Source organism: Ahaetulla prasina, chromosome 2 (assembly GCF_028640845.1).
Source record: "Ahaetulla prasina isolate Xishuangbanna chromosome 2, ASM2864084v1, whole genome shotgun sequence".
Classification (NCBI taxonomy): domain Eukaryota; kingdom Metazoa; phylum Chordata; class Lepidosauria; order Squamata; family Colubridae; genus Ahaetulla; species Ahaetulla prasina.
In genome coordinates, this window is record NC_080540.1 from 81,464,459 (window position 1) to 81,492,401 (window position 27,943).

Here is a 27,943-nt window from a genome sequence, read left to right on the forward strand (position 1 = left end):
AACAAAAAACCACGACAAAACTCCCGAGATGATGATGATGATAGAAAATGGGATGTTTCTGTGAGAATATATTATCCACAGGAGTAAATTAAAGGCCAGCGACAGGAATGCTATAGATATAATCAGTGCAGCCATCAGAAAAAAATCCCCAATATTTTCCCCAGAATAAACTAAGCAATTCAATTTTATTTGTATGAAATGTTGCAACTGGAATGACAGAAGCACAGTCAATTACAAAAGTACTTCATTTATTCTGATCATAATACTGAGAATTTTTCTGATTTTAAGACTGGGCAAAAGTAAATGATAGGATCATTGTACAGGATAAATGACTGGAGGGCAGAGGGATGTCATGGAAATCTGGCTGGATATTTCTTACAAAATCCGGTGTCCTATAGAAAAAAAAACCATTCCTCTACTATGGAACAAGCATTTTTCTAATAAATGTAAAGATTTTCTAATAAATGTAAAGATTCACAGACATCTGCATGTAATGATATTGCAACCATGTTTGAAGAACTGTTATTTGTTGTGCAGACTTATTTGCTGCCATCTGATCCATTGATAAAAGTTGGCTCTGCAGTGTTGTGCTCTTGAAAAATGGAATAGAATAAGCTAAAACATCCGGAATATCAATCTCCATGAATGGGCTAAAAGAATCCTTGGATTAATGTGACTCTGGAGGCTGCTAATAAGAGAAGCCTGGGTTATATTATCATAAAAGTGCAAGTGGTCTATACCGATGAACGTGCAGGACTGAGTTTTAAGCTGATAACAGAGGGAACCAAAAGGATTAGCAGCAACTCTATTGCACCTGTTGCAACATCTCTTCTGTCCTTGGAAAACTCTTGTACACTCTTAAAGAGTCTGTGGCCCAAGATAAAAAAAACTTATCTCCAGCTGCCCACCACACTGGCTGCAGCATTATAACCACTTGCCTCCTGTCATTGCTATATATTACTTTCTGGAAAAAGGAAATGCAGAAACACAAACAACTTCTGGGTGGGGGTGGTGGGGAGAAGAGGTCTTCTTTCTCATCCCTTCACCCATCTGGATTGGAATGGGCTACAGCTGGGAAGAGAGGAAGCACCACTGGGGGAAATGGCCCGCTGAAACCCTATCCCCAGTGGGATGGCAGGGGCTACAATTCCTTCACAAGATTTCTTGTGAAACTTTAAACCCAATAGATGGCTTGGTGGTGGTGGGGGAGGGAATGGGCTGGAGAGGAAGAAGGGAGACAGCTGCAGTTACCTCCTGGGGCTGATCCCGTGTTTTCTGCCATAGTTCAGTGGTGGAAGTGGGGGGGACATAGAAATTAGGAGATTTAACAGGAGAAAGGGGACACAACTAGAAGGAATACATGTTTTAATGTTTCCTCAGAATATCTTTGTTCTATTTCTTGGTATGTTAGATCCTCTGGAATTGTAAACGGGGAAAGGGACTCCTTTTGATATTTGAGGGGCTTCGACCAATCGCTAGGAAGAAAACAGGGTGGCTGTTCGGCAGGGGTGGAATAGTCCCACTGGGCTTTGCGATATCCTGAGACAGATTCCCAGGCTCTGAAAGAGTGGCCAGTTGCTAGATCAATTTCAGGGAGATGTTGATAGTGGAGTTCATGGTGGCTTAAATGGAACAGCAGCTAATGTAGAACAGATGTTGTGCATGAGCAAACCTCGTAAGAATGGACACTCCACCATTAGCCTTCCCATACTATTGTGGAATACACAGGTGCACATGCTATGCGTGCAAACAAGTCACACAGGTGCACTTGAATGTATTTAGTCCTTTCTGAGCTCAAACCTATTTCTTTATAAAACACAGAAACAGCTGAATTTCTAAGGGCTGGTATAAATCTCATACATCTCCTTAATTTTTGTCCCTAAATTCTGCCTAGCAGAGTGTCCAGAAAAACAAAGCATGTAAACACTTCCATGGCACAGAGATGGTTCTCACTATGGCACCTATGTATCCATTGTCTCGCAACCTGGTATACTCTGGATGACAGCTCTCAGCACAATTGTGTTGCTCATGGATACTGGATACTGCAAGGAGTTTTACATCTGGAGAGTGCCAAGTTGGGAAAAGCTACGGTATTACCGAATGGGGTTGAGCATGCTACACCTGAAACGTCCTTCTATTCTCTTTTTACATTCAATAAATGATGAACTTTTTGGGTAAACTTGCTAAATTTAGGAATATTGTGCTTAGGGATGACCTGACAAAACATCCAGCTTGGATGTAAAATGTGAAACAAGGACCCTGCTGAACATGACATCGGGCCAGAAACAAAGGGTCTTATGGCCTTTAAGAATCCCAAAATTGTTGGAGCAAAAGATTTGATGAATTATGCTCTACTTCCTCAGTTAAATAGCTGAAGATAACAATTCTTTCATTGGATGAGATGGGTTATGCTCACAAAAGCTCACGTTACAATAAATATATTGGAATTTGAAGTGCCACCAGATCCTCTGTTGTGTTAGCTACATTAGAGTATCAGTGTCCCAGCTTGAAAAATCAAATCAACTTCTCTTCGACAGATCATGGCAGGGGTGTGTGTGTGTGTGTGTGTGTGTGTCAGATTATGGATAGCTGTTAAAAGGGAGTTTAGACACACAGTTCCTTTCTAAAGCTCCACAGATATTCACTTACACAAAAACCAAATTGACTTGCAGCATTTGAACTTCACATAGAGAGTTAGGCATACCAACTGAGGCCAGACTAGTCTAACAATCATTCCAACCAGAGATGCGGGAAAAAAACCTCCAGGCAGAGGTTCTACTCCAAAAAAATAATTTATGGGTGTGGGTCATTCATGTGCATTAGAAGTGATATGTACATAAATATTTATCTCTAGGGTTATGTACAGAGGACATCAGGAGCCAGAAGGAAAGGTCCATGTTCCTAGGTAGGACATCCTTGTGATTGTGTGTCCAGATAAGGATGGGACAGCCTGAGAAAGCTGGCTGGCTGGCTGGCTGACTCCTGCCAAATCATGAAGTCTCTTTAAAGTATTATTAAATTGGGAATGGTATCAGAAAAATAAGCAGGATACCCTGTGATGCTCCTAAGAGCTCCTGCCGTTAAAGTGTGTCCTTCTTTTCAGGACTAAATTATTTCCTATTAATCTGGTCTTACTTGTCTTCAGTCGGCTGGCTGCACTGAAGGCTCAACTAGAACAACAGCTTTGAGGGGACCTGAGATTACAGGGTATTGAAGCATCAGTATTAGCGCCTGGAGCATCGGTAGACATATGTATGGAAGCCATCTGGTCCTTGTTGGTGAACTTTGGGCAGCAGATGTCCAGCAGATTCCAGAAGCTTGATGAGACTTTTAGTTCTTGTTAATATAGCTCCAGGCAGTTTCTTCGACCAGGGACATTCTGAGAACTTCAGTTCTCAAATTAGGTAATCCTTTAGGAATGAAGAAAAAAACAACAACCCAAAAATGCCACCTTCCCTAGTGTCCACGGCCTGTCTCCCTCCTCATGTCCTTACATTGTGATAAGGAAAAAGGCAAGGGGTGATTGGCAAAGGATCATGGGTGAAGACTGAATCATCAGAGGAACAGGTGCTACTTGTGTCTTCACAGGATGGAGAATACTGTTCAAAAGGCATTGACAGGTCCAGATACTGAAAAGGGGGAAAAAATACATAATCAGCATTCATAGGTATAAAGGCAAAATTCCTACTTTTTGTTGCCAAAACCAGCTGTTTAGATATCTTCAGTGGAACCATCCCCTGGGAGTTCAAACCAGTGGTGAAATTCAGCCGGCTCTATCCGGATCGCGCAATCTGGTAGTGCTGGCGGCAGCAGGCTCTGCCCACCCACCCAGACATCATCACGTCCTGTTTTTGAAACCCATGCATGGAGGAGGCGCGTGTGCTCACATTTGCGAACCAACAGCGAAGGTAAGTGAATGCCACCCCTGGTTCAAACTTACCTCATCCGAGACAGCAACCAGGACTTTATCCAACCCCTCCACTAACTGCTTAAAGGTGGGTCGTTGGGAAGGTACAGCATGCCAGCACTCTCTCATCATCATGTACCTATTTGGGAAAAAGAAAAGCTTCAGGCATCTATTTTCCACTGGACTGTAGTCTATGGACATGGATGCAATGCATCTGGAAGACAAGCAAGCTGGGAAATTTGGCTTTAGGAGGCACAGTGTTACTTACAGTTCATGGGTACAATTGGAGGGCTTGTCCATTCGGTGACCTTCTTTCAGGAGTTTGAAAAGTTCTTCCACTGGGATGCCAGGATAGGGGGAGCCACCCAGTGTAAAAATTTCCCACATGAGAATGCCAAAGGACCACCTTAAAGTGAGGAAGAGGCAGAGAGAAGGAAAGAAGGCTATGAAGATTTTCAGAATATATGTAGTTGGAAAGCAATCCATGTGGGAAGCAAACCTCAGAAGAGGCCCTTCACAATGAAATGTGAATGAAAATTATTACGGATATTTACCAAAAATTAGTTGTGACAACAAATGGGAGAGCACGGTACATAGAAAGTATCCAGTATGCAAAAACCAGGGTGAAAATAAACATCTATTTCAGGAAGGAAGTGACTACTGAATAGATCAATTACAGATAGTTTGTGGAAACATTGCTCTGGCTTTGCGATGAAAACTTCGATTCATGTACTAGGAACATTAGGGAACTGATATATAATAGATTCCAGTTATTCTCCATATTTCTTAAATATTCAGGGAAGAGTTGCAATGTGCTGTATTAGAAACACAGCTGAGGTGCAAAAAGTCCCCTCTTCAACCATTTCCAGGGACAGCTGGGATGTATCTTTGTCTGAAACTCTAAAATGGGTTACAACCAGTCAGTGTAGATACTACACTGTGGATGTAGGTAGACCAACAGGCTTTCCCCCCACAAATAAGGCAGATTCCTCTGTTTTTTTAATAGGTGAAAAAAATCAAAGAGATGTATCTGAAACATATTGCAATATTTATCTGTAGGTGTGTGAACTTTAGATTTGATCCCCACAAGTTGACGGGAACACCAGCATAAAATCTGTTTACAACACCCTAAACAGTTGCATAACTTTTCCTAGGACTGTACGGCAGAAGCTGCAACATCCTAGGCACCTGTTTTAAGATGTTGCAGACAGGTGCTAAGCTTACATTCCAAAACACTATTGGAAGCAGATCCAAAATATTACAGAGCATTACTCAGTTATTTTACCAGGCACGTTTCTATAGGGTGATTAGATAGTGAGAACCATGTAGTCTTGCATACTCATACTTACACATCACTTTGGTGTGTATACACTCTGTCAAACAGAGCTTCTGGTGCCATCCATTTTACAGGCAAGCGACCCTGCAGGTAAACATGAGAAGCTGTCAGTTCATTGCTTTTTTTTTTTTTGAGGTGACAAACTGCCTATTACAAGTTCTCCCCTTCTCCTTCCAATGAATAGTATCAGTAGCACAACTCTATCAAACCTTTATTTTCTAAATCACTTTCTATACTTCAAAAGTACAGGTAGCCCTTATTTAGCAACAATTGGAACCAGCAACTCCATTGTTAAGTCAAGGGCTTATGGACTTAGTTCAGCTTTCCTTTTCTTTATAGATAGTGAAAGTGATAAATACGAGAGCTGGTTGTAAAGTTACTTTATCATCATTGTAACTGTGAATGGTTGCTAAAGGAGGAGGCAGTTGTTAAATGATAGATACTGTAGTACTTTGTTTCCCTACCGTTGGTCCTGTTCCTCTTAAAAATACTGTCAGTTGCCTAGACAGCCAGATCTTATTGGTTCTGGCAGTGGACAGTCGCATTAACAGCCCCACCCACTGTCTTCTACAAGGCCATCATAAAGGCTTCACAATACACAGTCCTTTGCATCAACAGAGTGCTGGAAAGGTTACACTGCATCACTACCCTTGACTCCATCGGCTAGGCAGGAGCCAATGGGCATGGCACGGTCAGTGTCTGAGAGTATTCCGTGCTGCTGGGGCTTGATGGCAAGTTGTGTAATGGAAAAACTTTCTTATTCAGCCACACTCTGTTTTTTTAAGCAGAATTGGGCAATTTGCTGGGTTTAATGTTCTAATGACATGAGTGATTGGATGGAATTGGTTTAATCTTATGCAACACTGGCTTGTTTCAAAATAAAACTAGAATAAATCCCTTGGGTTTAGATGACTAGATCAACTGACCCTTTCTTGCTATTCTTGCTGTTTTGAGGACAGGGGTGCTTAATATATTCCTAATTATCCATGTTTTTCCCTATAATGCTTTGCATTTACAAAGTGCCTGAGCAGCATTAGATCCTCTGGCAACCCTGTGGCCATCAAATGGTCTTTTAACTCACATTGCTGGTTTTCTTATAGTAGTCTATGTCATGAACTCCACGGGCCAAGCCAAAATCAGCAATTTTCATCACATTCTCTTCAGTAACAAGAACATTGCGAGCGGCCAGGTCCCGATGAATACACTGGAAGGAAAACAAAAGAGTTGCCTCAAACTCCAAGAACTCTACTAGAACCTCGATGTCACCATAGATTAGTTTATTACTCCTAACATAAATATGAACAGGAACTTTTTACATCTTTCTAGTTTTCTGTTTCTCAGGCCTGATATATATGCAACACTTTGTTGCTGGATCTCAGGCAATTCAATAGCAAACTTAATATGGAGTGGAATGAAGATGCCAGAGCACTTAGTTAGCATCAATCTATATATTTTTTACTGGACCAAAGAACATATTTGGTCTTATTCTATTGGTTCTCATTCCCCAAAGTGGTTGGACACGAGAATTTAATTGATCTTAAATTAATCAGAACTAAATAACATTACTGCTTATGTTTTTAAATTTCTCCCGTCCCAATAAAAACGATAATTTAGTCACCATTTTGAAAAAAAATATTGTGGGCCCAGTCTAAAGCTTTTGTGGCTGTGAACTCAAATTATGTATTTCTGGATCAGAGCTGACACATACACCCAAGAAGGTTTCTTGGGGCACCATCATGACAGACAGCAGTGAATACTATCTGGCCCAGATCCCTCTTACCCGCTTGGACTCCAGGTACTCCATGCCACGGGCCACCTGGTAAACACAAGAAACCAAGTCTTTGAAGGAAAGCTGCTCCTCTGGCATCTTGGTGATATCAAATGTGTAATCAGGTGTCGGAGGTCGGCGAGCTCGCAGATATTCTCGCAAATTTCCCTTGGCAGCAAACTCCACAATCACATAGAGAGGACCTACAGTTAGATATTATGAATCACACTTTGCCTCAGAAAATGCCTCCAAAATGTCCTAGCTTCCGGTCCCAATTCCACCGAGTGCCCATGTTTAAGTTCAGCATCCTGACAGATCCTACAATTAGCAATACCCAATCTCCCCCAATGAATTCTGCTTCATTCCAGATAAGTTGTCATTTTTCAGTATTTTGCCTCCCAAACATCCTCTCCTTTCCCACAATGCCCACTGTATTTTCTGCCTCCTGGCCAGACATGAAGTCACTCACCATCTTGGGTACAGACACCCAACAGGTTGATGATATTCTTGTGTTGGTCCATCAGTTTCATCATCTCCATTTCTGAGATCAGGTCAGCCAGGTCTTTATCTGTAGCATTATCTAATAAGGCAAAGGAATAGGTTTATATGATTCCTGAAATGATACGAAGACCCGTGTTTAAAGAATGCTACCAATAATGAGAAAAGTCAAAAGGATGAGGCTTTGGGGCCCTATAAAATACATTTACCTTTCAGCATTTTGACAGCAACAGTGAGAGGCCGTTCTGGCCGTTCTGCATCAATCCCATAGGCTTCTGCTCTCACCACCTGCCCGAAACAGCCCTCACCTAAGGGCTTGCCTAGCACCAGCCTAGGAACAAAAAGGACAACTTCAGAATTGGGAAGATGTGCCAAAATTAACAATGTGCTGCAGGGCTGCAACCTTGATTTTTTTTTTAAAAAAAACACTAAATAGATTTTAAGTGTTGTGTCTTAGGCTAGGGGTCTCCAACCTTGTCAACTTTAAGACTTGTGGACTTCAACTCCCAGAGTTCCTCAGCCAGCTTTTGTGACCTTCTGATAAGTCAATGCGGAAGCCAGAGTCACTTAACAAACAGGTTACTAATTTAACAGTTGAGTGATTCATTTAACAACTGTGGCAAGAAAGGTCATAAAATGGGAAAAAGCTCACTTGATAACTATCACGTTTAGCAAGATAACCTTTGGGCTCAGTTGTGGTTGTAAGTCGAGGACTACCTATAGCCATTCCTTTTCAAGACCTTTCAATTAACAGATAGTTCCTATATGCCAAAAAAGAGTGACTGAAGGGCATTTCTGATACGGACAAATGTGGCATATTTGACTGGCCTGAGGTAACTGTGATACTGTGAGTTTTTTGTCTGCTGCACACTTCGTTGAAGAGCAGTGTTTCACAATATCCAGCTGTAATCCTACACATCTGGGAGTCCTTAGCTTGTGGAAGTTTGTTGTAAAATGAAGATGGAAGCTTCGCAGAGCAAAGCAAGTGTGCCATATTCCTTCTTTATCTGTTCTCAACGGGGTAGCCATTTTGGAACTATCATATTACCAGTATTCACTAAGTTCCATCGCTGTACGGATACAGAAAACATTCATTTTTGGATATTGTTACGTAAAAAAACTTGGTATCAGCAGAAAATGTAGGAACCAACTCCTTATAGTATAATAAATAGAGAGCTTAATAAGGAATTATAAGCATTTTTCCTCCATTTTTCATCTTTTAACAGAGCTTCAGCTTGTTAAGATACTGTAAAAGTAGCTGTGCTTCTCCAGGAGCAAATGCAATAAAAAAAAACACCACCTCCTTATATGCATACCTGTCCCGTGGGAATTCCCACTTGGAGTCCAATGGCAGTTCCACTTCCATAACTCCAGCTAGCATGGGAGTACAGCTTGAGGAGAGGCGAGTAACACGCATTAGTGATGTTGTGGACTTCCCTGAGGAACTTGATTCCAAGGAGAACTGTAAGACAAACCAAACACACACATTAGATTGGTCCCCGAATGTTGTTCTCTTCCAGAGCAGCAACAGACAGGATATAAATCTGCTAGATTCGAGTGACAAAATGCCACAGGTCTCAGGTGGTATAGCAGAATAGATATACTGCACAAGGTCCATCTAGTAATATTTTGTCTTCCCAGAATTGGTCTGACTCTTAAATGAGGTCTACACATGGGAAATGTAGCGGACCTATCTTAGTGAGAGAACTTTTGGAGCCCTTAATGATGTAAGGAACTTGTATATTTACAATCATTTGGTGTACTACCACAGATCCCTACTGTTTACAATTAACATTTGTTCCATGCTACACAGGTAGACCTCGACTTATAACAGTCCATTTAGTGATTGTTCAAAGTTACAACAGCACTGAAAAATGTGACTTATGACTGTAGTTATGACCTTTGCAGCACCCCCATGATCATGTGATCAAAATTTGGAGACTTGGTAGCTGACTGATATTTATGATGGTCACAGTCATGTGATCACATTTTGCGAACGTAACCCTAACTTATCAACTGCAGTGATTCACTTAACAACGTTGGCAAGAAAAGTCATAAAATGGTGTGAAACTCATGAACAAATGTCTCACTTAACAACAGAAATTTTAGGCTCAATTGTGGTTGTAAGTTGAAGTCTACCTATAGATAGTTTAATCATGATTGGGGAACTTTAAAATTAATTCAGTGATTAATTTTCCTGCTTTTTCACTAGGTCACTGTTTGTAATACATACCTGTCGGATAAGAGGAAATTTGGAGAGTTTGTGCACAGCCATTGGTTCCAGAGGCTGCTTGGTAGGCTGAATTTGCATGCGGCATAAAACAACAATGACAATAGCCATAGCAATAGCTAAAGACCCTGAAGTGTAGATAATTATATCAGTGTATTTGATTTCAGGAGCATATACTTCTTCTACTTCTTCATCTGCGAATAGCAAATAAATCTTCAGTTAATTAATTATATAATTCAACTAACTGTCAATACCTGAAAATGTTTCTGGAGATGTTAAAGCAGAGGAAAAAATATTGAATTGTTTAGTGTGGTTGGCCTTCTTCAAAGGCAGCTATCTGGAAGCCACTTATAATTCCCTTTTTCTGTTAAGAATGTGATCTTACATAATAAATTATTTACAAATCTATGTTTTAAGAAAAACTCCAAAATGTGCACATATTCATATAACATTTATTACTGCTACCAATCATTTCTTGGCAAATATATTTTAAGAGGTCCTTGATATATGTTCACATTCAGATGTTATTTATTTCAGTCTGAGGCATGAAACTGGCAAAAAAATAAATTTATATCTTAACCATCTATACTGTTTTTCACATTATTTTTTTAAAAATACTTTATTCATAGAATAATATCATGTTTTATCACATTTCCTTTGTTGTCATATTATTTTTCAAACTTGTTTCTTATCAGAGGGGTGCAAGGCAATGTATTATAGCCTGTGAATGAATGATATGGCTCATGCCTCATTCTAGAGATGGGTTCAAAAGTTCCTTTGAAGACACACTGATTGTAATTTGGCCTGCCTTTGCTGTTCTCATGCTGCTGTATGGAGTCAGATAATTTTTGTGGTGGTTTGCATTGAACATGGTGAATATTAGCGGGTTGTTGTTTCATGTCACTATAATTTGTTAGAGGGTTGGTTCTGCACTGGGTGGTGATGCCCTTCCTGCCTCAGGGGCGGCCATTTTCATGATTTCCTGAGATTCCTGAGGCAAAGGTTTGCCTGGAAGGCTGGATAGTGTGACCGCTATTGGATATGTTAAGCTGCAAATGTCCCTTCCTTCCTTCCTGCCTGCCTGCCTGCCTCCCTCTCTTTCTCTTTTTATTTCTTTCTTATTTGTTTTCTGCCCATTTCCCTGTGAGCAATACTCCTGATGCAGTGGTGAAATCCAAATTATTTTACTACTAGTTCTGTGGGCATGGCTTGGTGGGCATGGTGTGGCTTGGTGGGCATGGCAGGAGGAGGATACTGCAAAATCTCCATTCCCACCCCACTCCAGGGGAGGGATACTGCAAAATCCCCATTCCCTCCCCACTCCTGGGGGAAGGCTATTGCAAAATCTCCATTCCCACCCCACTCTGGGGCCAGCCAGAGGTGGTATTCGCCAGTTCTCCAAACTACTCAAAATTTCTGCTACCGGTTCTCCAGAACCTGTCAGAACCTGCTGGATTTCACCCCTGTCCTGTTCTGGCCAACCATCTGGCTCCTATTATGGTTCCCAGGGTTTTAGACAGTCAAAACCTCCCTCTTGTCTATCAACAGCATTCAGCTTTTCATTCTTTGGACTTTCTATATGTTGTGCTATTTTGACAAGGATGTGGGGAGGAATTTGGATCTGCTCCAGAGGACTCTACGTTAATAATCTGCATATTTCCATAGGTCAAAGGAAGGGGCTGCCATGCCAAGAGGTCTTTCCTTAAAGCAGAGGTGGGGAACGATGGGCCCTTTTATGACTTGTGAACTTCAATTCCTGGTTGCCTCAGGAATTCTGGGAGTTGAAATCCACAAGTCATAAAAGGGCCATCATTCCCCACCCCTGCTTAAAGTGAAAGCAACTGCCTTGGGTAGTTGGTAAAATGAAATCAATTAGAAGTCTGGCTACTTTATGTGTTGCCACTAGAGTTTCTCTCATATTATCCAATATTTTAGTAATATCAACCTATTCTGACAGGGCACAAAAAGAGTTAATCAGATTTCTTTTTTTAGAAGGTTATCTGTGTACTGTCTTGCTGAAGGCTCTTTTTAAATGTTGTTTTAAATTGTATATATCTTTGTTTTTACTCTGGCTGTACACCGCCCTGAGTCCTTCGGGAGAAGGGCGGTATAAAAATTTAATAAATAAATAAAATAAATAAATAAAAGGTAGAGCAAACTGTTTGCCTGAACAGTAAGATCTTGAGGGCAGAACTGGTAAAGTAGCCTTGGAGTTATCTAAAGTTGTGTGTGTGTGTGTGTGTTTTGTACTCTGTTCCTATCAAGAGTTTAGTATTAATGAAGCAACCACAAACAGCTTTCTTACAAGCCCTGAAATGTGCCACCCCTGCTCTTTCTCACCTGGAAGCACGGTAAGCCAGGCAGATTGGTAGGACAAGCCAATAGAATTTCCAGCCAGACAGGTGTATTCGCCAGCATCCTCCATGGTGACGTTCTGTAAGTAGAGGACTTCCACTTCTGAGCTGTTAATATCTGCTGTCTACCAGGGTAAATGCCAAACAAGGGCAAAAGACAGACAAACATTGGTGGTGGGCAACACAAGAATGGTATCCAAGCATCTCTTTGGTTGAGGAATCATTTGCTTGCTTCTACCATTAATATGTAATAATGATCTCATATTACTTCAATTCTTCCCACCTGGTCAGGCAGGGAAGACTTGTTGCAGAACCTGCCAATCAAAGAATTCCAACTGGCAGGGTCCAGGAACAGAGCCTTCTCTGTCATTGCCCTGCCTTCTGGAACATTCTCCCCTGCCCCCCCCTCCCCCGAGGTGAGCTGGGTCCCCATTCCCCTAGCCAAGGGAGCTGCAAACTTGGCTCTTTTAAGACTTGTGGACTTCAACTCCCAGACTTCAACTCCTAGCAAAGCTGGCTGAGGAACTCTGGGAGTTGAAGTCCACAAGTCTTAAAAGAGCCAAGTTTGCAGACCGCTGCCCTAGCCTTCTGGAAAGACAGGAAAACATAGCTCTGCAGCCTTGGGTGGGTTGAACAGAGGAGCACAAAGCTTTCAGCCGGGTTAGCTCTCTGAAACACCTCATTTCACCTTCTAATTAATTTTTAGTATTAAATTTTAATAAATCTTCCTCTTTTAAATATCATATACTGGTTTTATGTTTTAATATTTTATCCGCACACCACTCAGAGTCCCTCCGTGAGGGAGATGGGCAGTTTCAAAATTTGATAGATAAAAAAAACCTTATCATATGTTTGGGAAGGTCCACATTTCTTAGAAAGATATACTCTACGTGCAATATATTTGTTGTTAGCTTTTATTGCTTATAATGGAGGGGTTTTTTTTTTATGAAAACCCTATGAGATTCAGGTTTCTAGCTGGAAAAGTGTTAAACTAACTGTGTGGTTTTTCTTTTTGTTTTGCCATAAAACGTTTTGTTTACATTTTTCAATATACTCTACCAACAGTTGATACAAATGAAAATATCACCATGTCTATGTTTTGACCCCATCTTTCTTTTGGGGGACTAACAAAGCTATCATATCTTTCTTTAAAAAGAAATCTCTGTATTGCAATGGTTGTATATTTACCAGCTGCCACCTTCATTTGAGCATGCCTTAATTTGCAATGTTATAGGTCAGCAACCATTTCCAAATTAAAACCACTGAAAGCAAAAACACCCATGTCCAGCTTTGAACTGAAAGGGATGTGGAGAAAGCGACATCGGTGTCACAACAGAATTCTTCAGCATGGATAGAGAGTAAGATTCTTGCCTTCAACCCCCTCATTTCTTTCTCATCTACTCCTTGAGGAAAACCAATTACTGATTAACATCCAAATACTGAAGATGGCACGAATACTGAAGATTTATAACATGGCTCTATAGCCCTGCCATGTTATAAATATAAATATCACCGAGCAACATGATTTAAAAAGTAGATCTGGTTACCTTAAGGATCTGCACATAGGGGACTCCATCTGGACCAAAACTGCTGCCATTCACTTTGATATGTTTAAGCCACTGTATGTGGGGCTGCGCATCACTGTATACTTTGCAAAAGAACTCTACATCACTGCCTACCACTGCTGTGGTATTGGCGGGCAGCCCAGCTTGCAAGATAGGCCTGTGTGGAGACCTCTCTGTCAAGAAACGAAACAGGAAAAATGTTCAGTTGTCTAGCACAGCTAAAGGGCACCATATCTCTCAAGGCAGGTTACTGCTGGACTCTCCAGTAGCAATAACACTTAGACTTATACACTGCTTCACAGTGCTTTACAGCCCTCTCTAAATGGTTTACCGAGTCAGTATATGGCCCCCAACAGGGAAGGATGGAAGGAAGGCTGAGTCAACCTTGAGCCAGTGAGACTTGAACTGCTGGCAGCTAGCGGTCAGCAGAAGTAGCCTGCAGTACTGCATTCTAACCACTGCGCCACCATGTATATCAATCACAGATCGTGATTCAGAGCAGGCCAAAACTACAAAGCAGAATCAGCTAAGATATACCCACCAAATAATAGCGGTTTGCAGTTTTCTTTTAACACAGCACTACTAATGGTCTTGCCCCAAAACTTGAGGGAATCATAATTTCTTCCCTCCCGTAGACCAGCAAAACAGGAAGACCTCCCAGCCAGGGCTGGCTCCAGAGACTCTGGGGTAACCCCAGAGAAGATTGATAATAAAGAATGTAGAGATAAGAAAGCAAATGCTTAATGCTCTGCCTAGTGTTTCAGGCAGGGTTAATTAATTTCATCTGACTTTGTGGCCCAAGAGATCTTTGTCTTCCTTTGAAGCTAGCAGAGGATTCGGAGTTTTCCCCCCCCCCCTCAATCTGGGGAGTGTGAGGTCAGGATGGTGCCTCTGCCTTCCTAAGGAAAATGGCAAGCTGCCGATACCTGGGTTCTTCCCCTCCCGCCCCCAACATACAAGCATTCATCAGCACAGGGACTAGCAACTTCTGAAAATGGAAACGCTCCATTTCATTTTCAACTATGCTCCATTTTATATCTTTGGATTGGTCTCCTTAATACAGAGTCTGACTATTTTCCTACGGCCAACATGTTTCCTTTGTTTTGTGTTTGCTTTTCAAAAGCTTTCCATTAAAGAATACTCAGATCCCATTCAAGGTTTGTGAAGGAAGGCCTTCTCACCCAGCACATCCAGAAAGTAGCTGTAGCGAATACTGCCAAATTTATTCTCCACCAAGCAAGTATAGTTGCCTCGATCAGAAGGTACCACACTCTCCATGACCAAACTCCAGTGTTGATGCCTGAGCTGGGAACAGAAAAAAGTGATGCAGGCTACCATTATCACTAGTGCATTCTTTGTTTTGCACAGTTAGGAAATACAGGTAGCTCTCGACTTACGACCACCATTGAGCCCAACGTTTCTGTTGCTAAGTGAAACATTTGTTAAGGAAATTTTGCTTTGTTTTATGACCTTTCTTGCTACAGTGGTTGAGTGAATCACTGCAGATCTTAAAATTAGTAACACTGTTGTTAAGTGAATCTGGCTTCCCCATTGACTTTGTTTGTCAGCTGGTTGCAAAAGGGCATCACGTCACACACACACACACACACACACACACACACACACACACACACACACACTGGGGATACAGAAACCATCATAAATATCAGTCAGTTGTCAAGCATCTGATTTTGATCATGTGACCATACATATGTTGCAATGGTTGTAAAGTGTGAAAAAGGGTCGTAAGCCACTTTTTTCAGAGCTCTTGTAACTTTGAACTGTCACTAAATAAACTGTTGTAAATCGAGAACTACCTGTATTGTTCTGGGAGATTTAGGACAGGGAGAGTTAAAGAGACCAGGGCTATAGCTAGTATTTAAGGCTTTGGTAGTTCTCTTTGTAGAGATGACATCTATTCCTACACACAAATGTTAAGCCCACGCATGCAAAGGCCTTGGAATCTACCACTAAGACATAGTTCTACACGTGACTTTCATCATAAATAGCTTGGCTTCCTCTTCTTCTATATTACATGTTTCTGTAGTTCTCTCCACCACCAAAGCCCTAATTCATAAAACTTGGTGGGCTAACCAAGAGAAAGGAAAGAAGAGGAAGGGGAGGAAAGAACAATCTAACCCATTTAGCTCTTACCCGAATTCCTCCAATACGGTGCTCCCCACGGAATTCCCGCCCATTCTTCAGCCAACGGATTGAAGGGGTGGGATTTCCTGAAGCTGGACAGCGGAACTTGACCGTATTTCCTGCTGGGACCGCGTGCAGCTTTTTGTCCATTCGATGAGGATGTGTCCAATAGGGTGCTAAAAAAAATATGACACGACCCATTCAGGTTTTAGTGAAGGTTTCACAAGTGTTCTCTTCTTGGGAACAAAGGTGGATTTTATGCTATAACTGAGGCAGGGAGGGGACGAACCTTGAACTGGCTTCCAAGAAAGAAAAAAAATACATGAGTTTAAGGAACAGAAAATGTTACACAGGCACTCAATGGTGTGCCAAAATGAATGACAGCACTGCATTCGTTCTGCCAAGAATACACAACACTTTGAAAGTGTTGTAGCCCATGTGCCATGTGACTACCAAATCATGTGACATCCTTGGTAGCAGAGTGCTGGTAATAACTGTCACACACTTTGGGATTCCTTGAGATTTTTGCAATAGAGGGAAGATATCTGGCTATAGTTTTCCTTGTCTTTGCTCCTAAAAGGCCATAGTCCACAAGATTGAGTTAAGTATAGATTAATGACCCCAATACTAACCTCGATGGGCATGTACAGGCTCCTCATTAGAATCAATATGAGAATTCTCCACATCACTGTCTTCATCATCATCTCCTGAACCCAATGAATCTAGAATCAAAATGAGCACAGGTGTCACTTTGTATTAAAAAAAAACCCCAAGTAATTGTGGGACAGTGGATGGATGCCACATATTAAGAGGTTTGGTTTTTCTACTGTTGTGCCAGCATTCTTTGAGGAGAAATATTAGGTGGATGAAGGGAAGGGCAGTTACAAAGGGCAAATAAAGAGAGTTGGCACTGCAGTGCTAGATTTGTATACCAAGGGTTACATTGTAGATGTTGTTTTGCACAGGAAGTTTCACCTTATAGCCATCCTTGTGTTTTGGAAGATGTCTTCCAAAGGCCTGGAATTAGTGTGTTTGTGGAGACCCTGTTGCATTTTCTTTAGTTATGGTTGTTTTCTAATCTGAGTGGTCATTACTTTGTAATGATCGTATTTTTAATTGTGTAGTTCAACATTATAAACTGCCCAGAGTACGCAGCCATAACAAATTTAATAAATTAATATGTAAAATGTGAGACCCTATGTTTTTAAATGGTATAATGTGTGACAGTGCCCAATCTCAACCCCTGAGCATCTCTAAGCAACAGTAGGAAAGGCTCTGGTCTAAAATCGTACCATGTCTGCTGATGATATCCTGAGCTCACTGGATTGTGTGATCTGATTCAGCCTACCTCAAAGCTGCTTTCTGTGCTTCTTTTGAAAACAGTAAATATCTTTGGATATTTTGAAAGCAGTTAGAGACCACTACAATCCTTCCTAGTCTTATGCTCTTACCTACAACAGAGATAGTAAAATTACGCAGACTTTCCCCGGTATTCCGTGCATGACATGAATATAATCCTGAATCTTCATAAGTGGCTTCAGGAATCTCCAGCAAATTTTGCTGAATGTGGATGCGTTCGCTAGGGGCAAGTTGCTTGTCTTCCTTATACCACGTGATAGCAAGACTGTGATTGATGCTGCAGTAGAGCTTCAGCTGGCTCCCTGGATCCAAAACCAGATGCTCATCTTCTGTCTCAAGCATGTGACTGTCAAATATCTCTGTCCAATATAAAGAAGGGGACGATCAATGCAAATGACAAGTTTTTCCTGCTCTCCTGACATCTTACAAATACTTTGAGTGATGGAACAAGCCATTTAACAAACTCTACAAAGCAAAGCTATTTTTATCCCAGCATCCAAATCTTACATCTCTAGTTGTATTAAGGCACAATGGTAGTGTAGCAGGATTTTCCATTACATATGCCAGACTTCTTCAAAGAGGTAACCTTCAAGACGTGTTTAACCTGAGTATTGTTCTCATAACAATCTTCAAATAGTGCAACCAAAAGCTCATGGTAGAAATTTGAATTGCTACGGTTTGAACACTCTAGGAAAGCTGCAGGCTGAAGGAATTCAGCTTAGCTACTCACTTTTTGTTATTTCACCAATTCCAAAACCTAACTTTAGGAGTGATGGAAGATCTTAAATATAGGGGCACTTAAAACAGCAACTTATATAAATATGTCCATGTCCAGATTTAACTTGATACAGAAAAAAAGTTTCAACTGGTTGTGTTAGTATGTCACGCTTGTCCAGGCATAACTGAACTGAACCTCAGAAAATTCTGAACCATGAACTAACAACATGAGCTGGGTTCACACACCAGCCTAAGTTAAAATGCAGTTATCTAGTTATAAAGCTCAGAGTTCTGTGGGGACCTCCCTGGGTGAAACTGATCAACAGAGTAAGATTTTGCTCTGGAGCAAAGAAGTAGCAGTTTAATCAAGGAGGATAGTCCAACCTGGAAAGTTGCCCAACATATTACTCCTAACCAGTGGTGGGATTCAAGTAATTTAACAACCGGTTCTCTGCCCTAATGATTTCTTCGAACAACCAGTTTGCCAAATTGCTCAGAAAGTTAACAACCGGTTCTCCCGAAGTGATGCGAACCAGCTGAATCCCACCACTGCTCCTAACCTCATAGCAAAACTTTTTCACAATTTAGCCTCCGATACCACTACCTTCAGATTCCTATCTTCTGTGCTGAGGAATAATCCGATGTATGTTTGAAAACTAAGCACATTGCAAAGATTTCAAAAGTATCCAGTGGTGTCAATCTATTATTTTCAATTCATGTAAACTTTTCATCTTCTGAAATCCACAGAGCTTAGAGTAAAAGCACAAAATACCTTATGCAACTAGAGAGACCTGTTCATACCTTCAGTTTATTTATTTTTTTATTTTTTTAAAATGGCTATAAAAGACGTACTTGGTTTCTTAGGGTATAACAGCTCAAACTTGGTGCATATTTGTAAGTATTGTTTTAATAAAAGCATTAATCTGACCATGTTGTTTACATGCTAAATTGCATACATATTTTGCATTCTTACATTCTGTTTTTCTTCAGAATCTTCTGTTCAATTACGTTCCCACCCAAGTGCTTAAACATTTTTGAGAATCTTGCGTTTTTTCTAAACTTTAATTTACAACATTTCTAATAGATCTGGAAGATAAAATTTGGGATGTGGGGAGCAGACTAATATGCAAGATATTCAGGGATCTCCACAGTCACTCTAGCTTTAGAGGCACACACTCAATTTCTGGCTTGCTCTACAGCAAACCACAGTGTAAAGCTAGCCAAAATGTTAGGTTACAGTTAGGAAAAATTGTCTCTTCTCTTTTGACTATGAATTAAGCGCACAAGCCTGCGATTGTGCACAGATTCAGAAAATCTGTCACTTGGAAGGAGAAAGCATTATCAGGTAAACACGTATACAAGCTGAAGGCTTACTGGCTGTTTTACTGTTGTTTTTTTATGATTACAGGCTAAATTAGAGTTTAAAGCAATAGAGCTGTGGAAAAATGTTGCCCAATTCCACTCTTCCCACTTTGGGATTCTCCAAATCCTGCCCATAATCCCTTTTGTTCTGCATTCCCTCCCTTGCCCTGGCAATGATGTCATCAAAGCCCCTTTCCTGCCAGTCCTGGGCTGGAGAAAGGATCCCCAGGAACATTGAAGCATGACTTTCAAGCTCAAACCGCCCCCCCTCCTAAATTCTCTCTGTGGGAGCTCTCAATTGAGTGATCAGTCCCTGAGCCCAAAGTGACTGTTTTGACAGATTCCAAAATGAACATGTCAGGAAGCCCGGGACCACTGCCCCTTCCCCCATTGTTCTAGCCCCACAGCTCCTTTCCCGTGCTCTCCTTGCCCCAGCTCACAATAGGGGCCAGCCCCTTTTTCAGCAAAGGACCCTGGCTCTCTTCTTAGCTTTTCCTCTGCTGCTACATCCCAGGATGGGGCAGGGCTGGGGGTGGGGAGAAGAAATGAGACAGAAAGCCTTCACCATTACTCCTAGTTGGGCACATGCACGCCTGTAAGTCCCAAAGAGACAACTTTGTCCCCAGCTGCACCCATCCCCTCCTGGCCCCTCCCTTCCCCTTTAGCTCCCTCCCACACAGCCTCCCCTCAGCCCAGAGGCTTCCCTCCTTTCTTCCGTGGCATGAGCGGGAGTGAGAGGTTTCACACTCAGTTGACTCCACAGCTTCCCGCCTCCCTGTTTGTCTAACCTGGATTTGAACTATAATTGCTTTGGTGACCCATCCTCCTCCAACATTGGCTCCAGTTGTAGGAGCACTGCCAGCAGCCCCTTCAACCAACTCGCTCCTGAGGCAAGTTTGATCTCCCTCAATGAAACCTGGTTAATGGCAACCCACTTAGTTGAAAACGCCCCCCCCTTTTTTTTCCAAGAGGACTGAGCTCCAGGGATGACACACCTCTTCAGGTCCACAAAGCAATGTGTCCCAGCCTGCTCCACCAGCACCACCAGCAGCAGCTGAAACCTGCTGCTTCCCAGGTAGCCCACTGGTTCCCTTCCCTCCTAGGCTGCCAAGGGAAAGGAATTCCTGCAAATGGTGTGAATTGCAGGAATGTCCAGTTCATCCTCCCTCCCATCTGAACTTCAGAGTGAGCCCTGAGACTTTTCTTGCCTGAGGCAGAATGGCCACTGGGGCATTCTGATCCTTTGCAAAGGGTAAAGTAGTCTATGTTATATCAATGCCTGAGATCAAAAGCCTTACAAACTGGGAGTAAGAATTACAACAGAATTCAATAATCACACTGTTGAATGTGATTTGCTTACATTCATTAGATGGATAGTCAGTGTTAAAGTCTAAGGCAATTTTATGAGGTTAAGATGAATGTTAATTAATTGCCAATTAAATAGCATGTTTGTATAAATCAACCATCCCCAATGTAGGAATCTGGTTTTGTACAGAGGGGAATATTCCCTTACAGCTGTTCTTTACTAAAAAAATCATTTCATGTAGTTGCTGAGATAATTAAATTATTTGCTATAAATATTCCTTCCGACTGATTGGAAAGGAAGAAAAGCTCTCCCTTCCCTTTAGGGGATAAGGGGCCTCGGTGATTCACAGCAAGCAGTGACTGTCCAGAGAACGATTTCAAATGTTGAAAAACTCTGTACAGATTATGTAATTTCGACCTTCAACAAATCTAGAAAAGTACAGCTGAAGACTCTATTCTTGAGTCGCACTTCTTTGTCACCTAATTTTCCAATTCCTAAACTGACAGTTTCAGATTGGGTTTATTAGCATTTAAGATCTTTCCAAGTAATTCAAAATCCTTCTACTGAGCAAGAAAATAATTTGAAACTAATATGAAATCTGGTAAAACACTGACAACTCTTAACAATGTCGCTTTGGGGACCTGTAAAGATGTCCTGTCATCTTGCCACCCAAGCAATGGACTTTGACAAGTGGAATCAGTGCTAAACAAATATCTGGCACCTTCTACTTGGGAGTAAAGTTCACATTTACTGTGAGACAACTTATTCGGAAACACCGAGTTTGTCAGTAGGTTCTCACAAACATTATTTTTATTCTTCTTCACAAGCAGCATTGATTACAAAACTAGATTATTTCATTAAACAGGATTATAAAAGCAGAAGCTCCAGACTTTACCCTTATTCTCTCTTTTTTTGCCCCTCAGGGTGCTTATGGTGCCAATCTCAGAAGAGATAGCAAAGAACAAGCTCTATATCAACATAAGCAACATCACATTGCTTCCTCAGTCCTTTAATGCACAAAGCGCAATGACTAGCATGATGCACGCTCAGTAGGCTCAGAGGCACCCAGGCAGCTGGTTGGCACAAAAAACAATTATCCCATCTGTTTCATGGATGGGCCAGTCAGGGAAGAAGCATCTTTTCTCAAGCATGAGTGAAAGTGCCAAGCACCTGGCAGAGCAATTTACACTTATTTCACTAGGGAATCCCAGAAATGCAAACTTAAATGAATTAGATTATTCAGTGAGGTCAGTAAGACAATCTGCAAGGATGGTAGCTACTTATTGTAGAAGCAACTCAAAAAATGTCAAACTATAGCAATATATAAACATATACATATATATACATACAGCACAAACTGATAGACAGACAAGTATAGGTACAGAGATAGATATAGTGATACAGATATAGACATATATGAGATACACAGGACGCATTTTTAAATGTATCTGCGTAGGTTTCAGTCCCATACCGTCAGTTCACAACCAAACTTACAATGCACATTTCAAAATATATTACGTTTTATTAATATGATAGCAAGTCCTGTAATATTGCAATGTTATACTTCTTCAAAGAGATCTACCAGTACATCTTTCCAATTGATTCAAATGTGCTTAGTTCTATCCTACATTACACACAATTAAAATATATAGTTCTTTTACAGTCAAGCATTAAGATAATTAAGAGGCAAAGTGAGAACCAGATGAAAAGATAACTATCCCTATTGTAAAGAAGATTAACAAGATCTCCATGACAAAGAAGCAGAAATTTGACACTAACAAGATCTTGCTTGTGAACAAAACTACTTTGGCACAATATTTAAAGAGGTACATTGTATGCTGACTGCAGAAAATCTGCCTGTAAATTTTACACTTGCAGTTAGGAATTTCCTATGTGCAGAAAACACCTTTGTGATTCTTAAATTCCAGGGAATGGGTAGACTTTTAGGCTAACTGGACATTTTATATTTCTTTTTTTTTTAAACTGGAAGTTGAGATCTACCAGCTAGAACCAGCTGGAATCTTTTATAGAGAGTGGGTGAAGAACATCTTTTTGAAATATACAGTAGGAATGCCATGCCTCAAAGCAATTTGCTTTTAGTACCAGATTATAGTTTAGTTATGCAGAAACACACTCCACCTTTTTCTTTTGAATTTTCTTTCATTTTAATAGGCTTTTCAGATTAGAAGATGGGAGTCAATGACCTTTGGAAGTCTAATCACTCAAGTTTATAAACAGATAGGTTTATATTTTACCTTTCCTTAAGGGACAAAAGGAGTATACATAGTATTCTCTATGACAAATTTTCTGCACAACAACCGTGCTGGGTAGGTTGGGCTAAAAAGTAGTAACTGGTTCAAAGTTGCTCGGTGCTTCCATGCTTTGTACATGTACTCAAGTTTTCATCTCCCTCCCAACTCTTTCCATAACTGCTACACCACGTTGGTTATTTAAATTCCAAATGATTTACATCAAACTCTTATTGCACAAAATATTCAGAACTAACCTTGGTTAGACAAAGAGTTGGACTTGGATTTTAGAGATTTCCATTTCTTGCCACTGACTCATTACATGTCTTTGACAAACTGTATTAGTGATAGCTTCCTGTTTTCCATCACGTATTTTTCTTGTCAAAAAGATTGCTCAGAACATGAAAGCTCTTCAATAAAGTAGGAGTGATTAAAAGTCAGCAGCAAAAGTCTGCTGCTGTCCACTATTTTGGAGAACAAATCTGAAATGCCTCATAACTTGCCATGATGGTTGAGGCTTGTAAGGCATACTCCTCAAAAGATCAGAGTGTCTTCTTTTACCACAGAAAGCATCTTAATATCATTTTCCATATTCAAGCACACTTTTCCTAATTCTATCAATAGCAATAGTTCCCAGTCATTCTCACCTGGATCCCTGGTTCCTTCTGTGGATGCAGATATCCTAGGACATATTGTTGCGACCACCAGAACCCTAAGAAGTTCACACCACAGAGCTGTCATCCTGTTATCTTTTCTTCTTCTACACTCTGGCTGCCAATTGGATATTCAGATACTTAATTAAAAGAGAAAAATGAAAGTCACTCTTTTGTCCTGTGACATATTATCAATATGTGTCTGTAACTACTCAGGTTTCCTTCCAAATGTTTTGGAGGTCAGTAGGTCAGCGTACAGGTAGAATTTTAGACTGTGCAAGTATTACTTAGCATTATCTCAAAGAAAAGAAGTGACAGGGAATGGAATACATTCATTTGCCAATCCAAATATTCAAACATTCTCAACACTAGATAAAAACAACCTATTTATGAAATGCCATCAAAGAAGCAAAATAGTTTTAGTAACAAATGGCCTTTAGCTTATTGCAGTTTTGAAATAGAGTACTCACTTTGAAAGTTCCCAGCAATCCTGTTCTCATTGTACAATTATCTATGCTTAACTGAACCTTGGTAAATGCAATTAATCCATTATCTGAGATAATTATCTGACACAACAACCATAAACTAATCAGGCTGGCTTCACCTAGTAAACTAACATGGGGGGAGGGGTGTAGTTTGTTTACAGCTCATCCTGTCTTGCAAAGACAGGCAACACAAGGTTTAAGGTGTCATCCAAGCTGTACTTTTTTGAGCTCAAAGTTCAAGAGACAAACTTAGGAGCTTCTATCTGACAAAGGAATCAATTCCTAAGATCACCATTGGCAATCGTCCTGCAACACACTGAATAAATTCACCTATAATTCCCCTCTTTCGCAGGTCTCCACAATAAATCATTTTCATGTGGCTCTCCAGAACTTGTGCTGAACAGATACTTGGGACACTGGCCCAGGCCACTAAACGAAAACATGGGCTTCATAAATTACCTCAGGGAATGTTGGGATGGGGGGTAAAACACGGGTGAAGTTTCATCCTACTGCGAGGATTTAAACGACTTGTCCAAAGAAAGCACACGTGTGCATTCGAATAACACACACACACACCCGCGCGCCCTCAATAAGGCAGGTTTACTTTCATTGAAATGAATGGATTTAAGTGCCATGTAAGAACCCAAGCCCCGTTCGCTTAAGTGGGGTTTTGGGTTGTGTTTGTGAAAAAGTTGCGCCTAGCCGCAGGTGAAGGGGAATGTTTAGAGTGGAACATCGGGGACCTGCCTTGTCACTTACACGCGGCACGTGTGGGCACGATGCACGTTCGCAGCGCGCGGCCGAGGACGTGGGGCAAGGGAAGAAGTTGCGCTTAACGATGTCCTCCCTAGAACAGCTTAATTTTTAAACCGGGGAGACAAAAAATAAAATAAAATAAAATTCTGCGCAACCGGACGGTTTAGTAACAGATTTACAGACCCTCCGGGTCAAAATCGGCCACATCAGCCACCCCGGAAGGTCTCCGGTGTTCCCGTGGGCAAGATCTGGGAGTTCCGCGCCTGCCTCTCGCCCCGCTGTCCGCTTTCGGAGAGAAGAGCGCCGATCCTCTCCTTCCCATTCCCATCCCCGGTGCCTCAAGGCAACCCACCGGGGACCTACCTTTCCTCCTCCTGCCGGCTTAAGAGCTGTCCCCAACTACTCCGTCTTCCCGGGCTCCGTCCCTCGGCGGGTAGGAAGAAAAGGATGCGCCAGGGTCCCGGTCTTTGGCCGCGGCGCTTCGTCCCGCGCAAGCATAAATCCGGCAAGGCGCCGCCGCCGCCAACCTTCAGCGTTCTTCTCTGGATCTTCCCGAAGCGAAAAACGCGGCCGCGTCCAGAGCCGGATTCCACTTTGTGAGCTTTCTGTCGGCTTCTGCAATAGGCGCTGGGACTTTGTAGCGAAAGCTCTCAAGTTACACCCCCGCGAAGCGCACAGCCGGCCAGCTCCGAGCCAACAATGGGCCGCGAAAAGAGCCAGGCCGGAGGGGGAGGATCAGAGGGGCCTGCTCCGCCCCCGCCCGGTCCCCTCCTTCTGCCGCTTCCCCCGTCAGTGCCGGGGCCTTTTTACACTCATATTAGCTAAATTCTCTCCCCCAAAGCTTCGGCAAAGGGGATTAAGCAGAGTTCAATCTCGCCCAGCCTTTTGCCTCCTCTCTGCTTATAATGGTAACTAGAGATACGACTCATTAAACTTCGGCTCTAGGAAAACTCTTCATCCGAAGACAAAAAGTGGGCCGGTGGAGGGAAATTAAAAGCCCGCGGAAGGAGAAAGAGAAGGAATACTTTAATCCAAATTATGCAGATCTTTAATTTATTTGAGTACATCTGACAAAATGAATATTCATATAAAAAGGCACCTGCGGAACTCACTGCTGCATGAACTACTTTCGATAAAGAGGGGTGGGGATTAGCTTGCTTCATTCATTATTCTTTAGAGATACCAGTTTCTAGGATCCAATAAGCAAACTTCATTTTAATAATAGGTAATTTGGGAAATAACATGATCCACTAATCTGTGCAATCAGACTGAGACTTCTAAATGTTATTCGAGGAAAAGGCAGAAAAGTGACCAAAAAAAGTGGATCTGATTTACTGCATCACACTTGGAGGACTTGTCACTTGTCATAAATGTGGCCCCGAAAATCGTTATGGGAATCTAAGGGTCACTCCAGTGCCTGGGATTAGTAGGATAGTAGGAGTTAGTCTTTCTGCAAGATCTCTCCTCCTCCTCCTCCTCATTTTCATCATCCGCCAGTTAGCACTGGTGGGAAATATAATCTAACCCACTGTTTTTCAATTGTAGCAGCTTTAAGATGTGTGGACTCCAGAGTTAGAGTCCTTATATCTTAAAGTAGCTGAGGTTGAGAAACTCTGCTCTAACACGTGTCAGAAGGTTGTGGAATTGAAGGAGGCAGTCTATGGTAGATTGTACAAGATAAGAGCTGGGAGAGAAAAAGATGGTAAGAAAGCTTTCAGGGGTTTGTGCGTACACACACATACACACACATACACAAAAACACACACACACACACACACACACACACACACACAAACACGTGGGAAAGTCAGCATTTTCAAGATGGTGTTCTAGTAAGGTAACTACAAAATATGCAACTGTGATAAAATCAGAACAGAATATATTTTCAATCTCCCTCCCCCCACCTGTTAAAAATCCATGCAAATTCTAATTAAAATTACCTGTGGAAGATAATATACTGTATATTTTTCAAGTTTTCTTTTAATGAACATGCTTTAACCAAATGCGCAGGACAAACCTGATTGCTGAAGTCTACACCCTCCCCAACTATCAAAATAGGAGAGAACATTTAGAGAATCCCAGGAACTTTTGATTGTTTTTACTGGAAACCCTCTCTGGAAACCTTTTTTTCTGCCTATAGCCATCTCCTGCCAACCTCCTACCTGCCCCCCAATTGTTCCTAATCAGTATGGCCAGTTCTGGCAACTGGGAAAAGAGGGTCTAGGAAAGTGGTTAGGAAAATCAGATGTAAGCTTGCTGAAGGAGATAATGAGATAGTGGAGACGGTCATGCCTCCCTATTCTGCACACTTAAAAAAACCAAGAACAATAGCAGAAGTTTTCCCTCAGGCTCTGTCACACCCAACAATCTTTGGAGGAGCCAAACTGTCTGCGCATGTTATCAGGACTTGTGGAAGGTTATCCACATTGGGCTCCTCTCGCTTTCCATACTATCCAGCAACAAGCCTTTCATTTTAATGCTCCGTGCTTTATTTTCCTCTGCAAGATGTAACGGATGGGTTCAATCATGGGAAGAAAACATTTAGGCCATGACAATGGCCGGATCTTTTTACGCTAGCTACAAGAGCTATCTTCTTGGGTTTCTTTCTAATATGCTCTGGGCTACCTTGGTATATTAGCCATGATCTCATGGTCCTGCTTAAACAGATGTGGATGCAATCAAGATGTGGATGGTGAACCAGGAAGGGCATGCCAATTGATCAAGGAAAAATCTACAGAGAGGCTCCAAAAAGGGCTAATTAATGGATGGCAGCCACCTCCCAAGCCAATTTTCCATGGTGGGGGTGGGGGCTATTAACCCCACTGATTAAAACCTTCTCCTTTGAATGAAACTGCATCCAAAGAAACTCACATTCCAAAGCAAGCACAGCCTCACCCCTCCACCAAGCCAGAGCCTCCACAGTGGAGTATCTTCCTTTCAGATAAAACTCTCCATATCAATAGGCTCCCAGAATGGGGGATTAGCTTTGGCTCTGTCTCCAGGTAACTGTGGTCTTTTGGTTTTCATATCCTGTTTTTCTCCTCCTGGAGCTGCAGGATCCTCTTCTTTCTACTAAGGCATATCTCATCTTGTTTTTCTCCTTCGTAGACTTAGAAGTTAAAATAATCAGAGCTGGTAAACATTACAATCAGAGTGCTCCAGCGAATTGGAATCCCCAGATCAGATCGGGAAGATGAAAAGCAAAGATGGGACCCAATGTGGTATGTTGGTTAAGATATTGGACTAAGACCAG

At 41.6% G+C, this 27,943-nt stretch overlaps 1 protein-coding gene across 2 annotated transcripts; it reads right to left on the reverse strand.

Moving 5' to 3' along the window:
- Window positions 1-287: 287 nt before the first annotated feature.
- On the reverse strand, window positions 288-25,378 carry FGFR4 (fibroblast growth factor receptor 4). 2 transcript variants are annotated; one of them, XM_058171528.1, is made up of 18 exons: window positions 25,054-25,378; window positions 23,444-23,589; window positions 17,255-17,521; window positions 16,436-16,525; window positions 15,813-15,979; window positions 14,840-14,963; window positions 13,641-13,831; window positions 12,080-12,218; window positions 9,743-9,933; window positions 8,826-8,971; window positions 7,719-7,840; window positions 7,481-7,591; window positions 7,024-7,214; window positions 6,325-6,447; window positions 5,257-5,327; window positions 4,176-4,313; window positions 3,941-4,046; window positions 289-3,629 (listed from the first exon to the last, which is right to left on the reverse strand). In XM_058171528.1, the coding sequence occupies exons 2-18, from the start codon at window positions 23,535-23,537 to the stop codon at window positions 3,483-3,485; spliced, it is 2,418 nt and encodes an 805-aa protein (XP_058027511.1). In that variant the 5' UTR covers window positions 23,538-23,589; window positions 25,054-25,378; the 3' UTR covers window positions 289-3,482. The 2 variants fall into 2 exon arrangements, with proteins under 2 accessions (XP_058027512.1, XP_058027511.1); XM_058171529.1 differs by lacking the exon at window positions 17,255-17,521 and having other exon boundaries at window positions 288-3,629.
- Window positions 25,379-27,943: the final 2,565 nt, after the last annotated feature.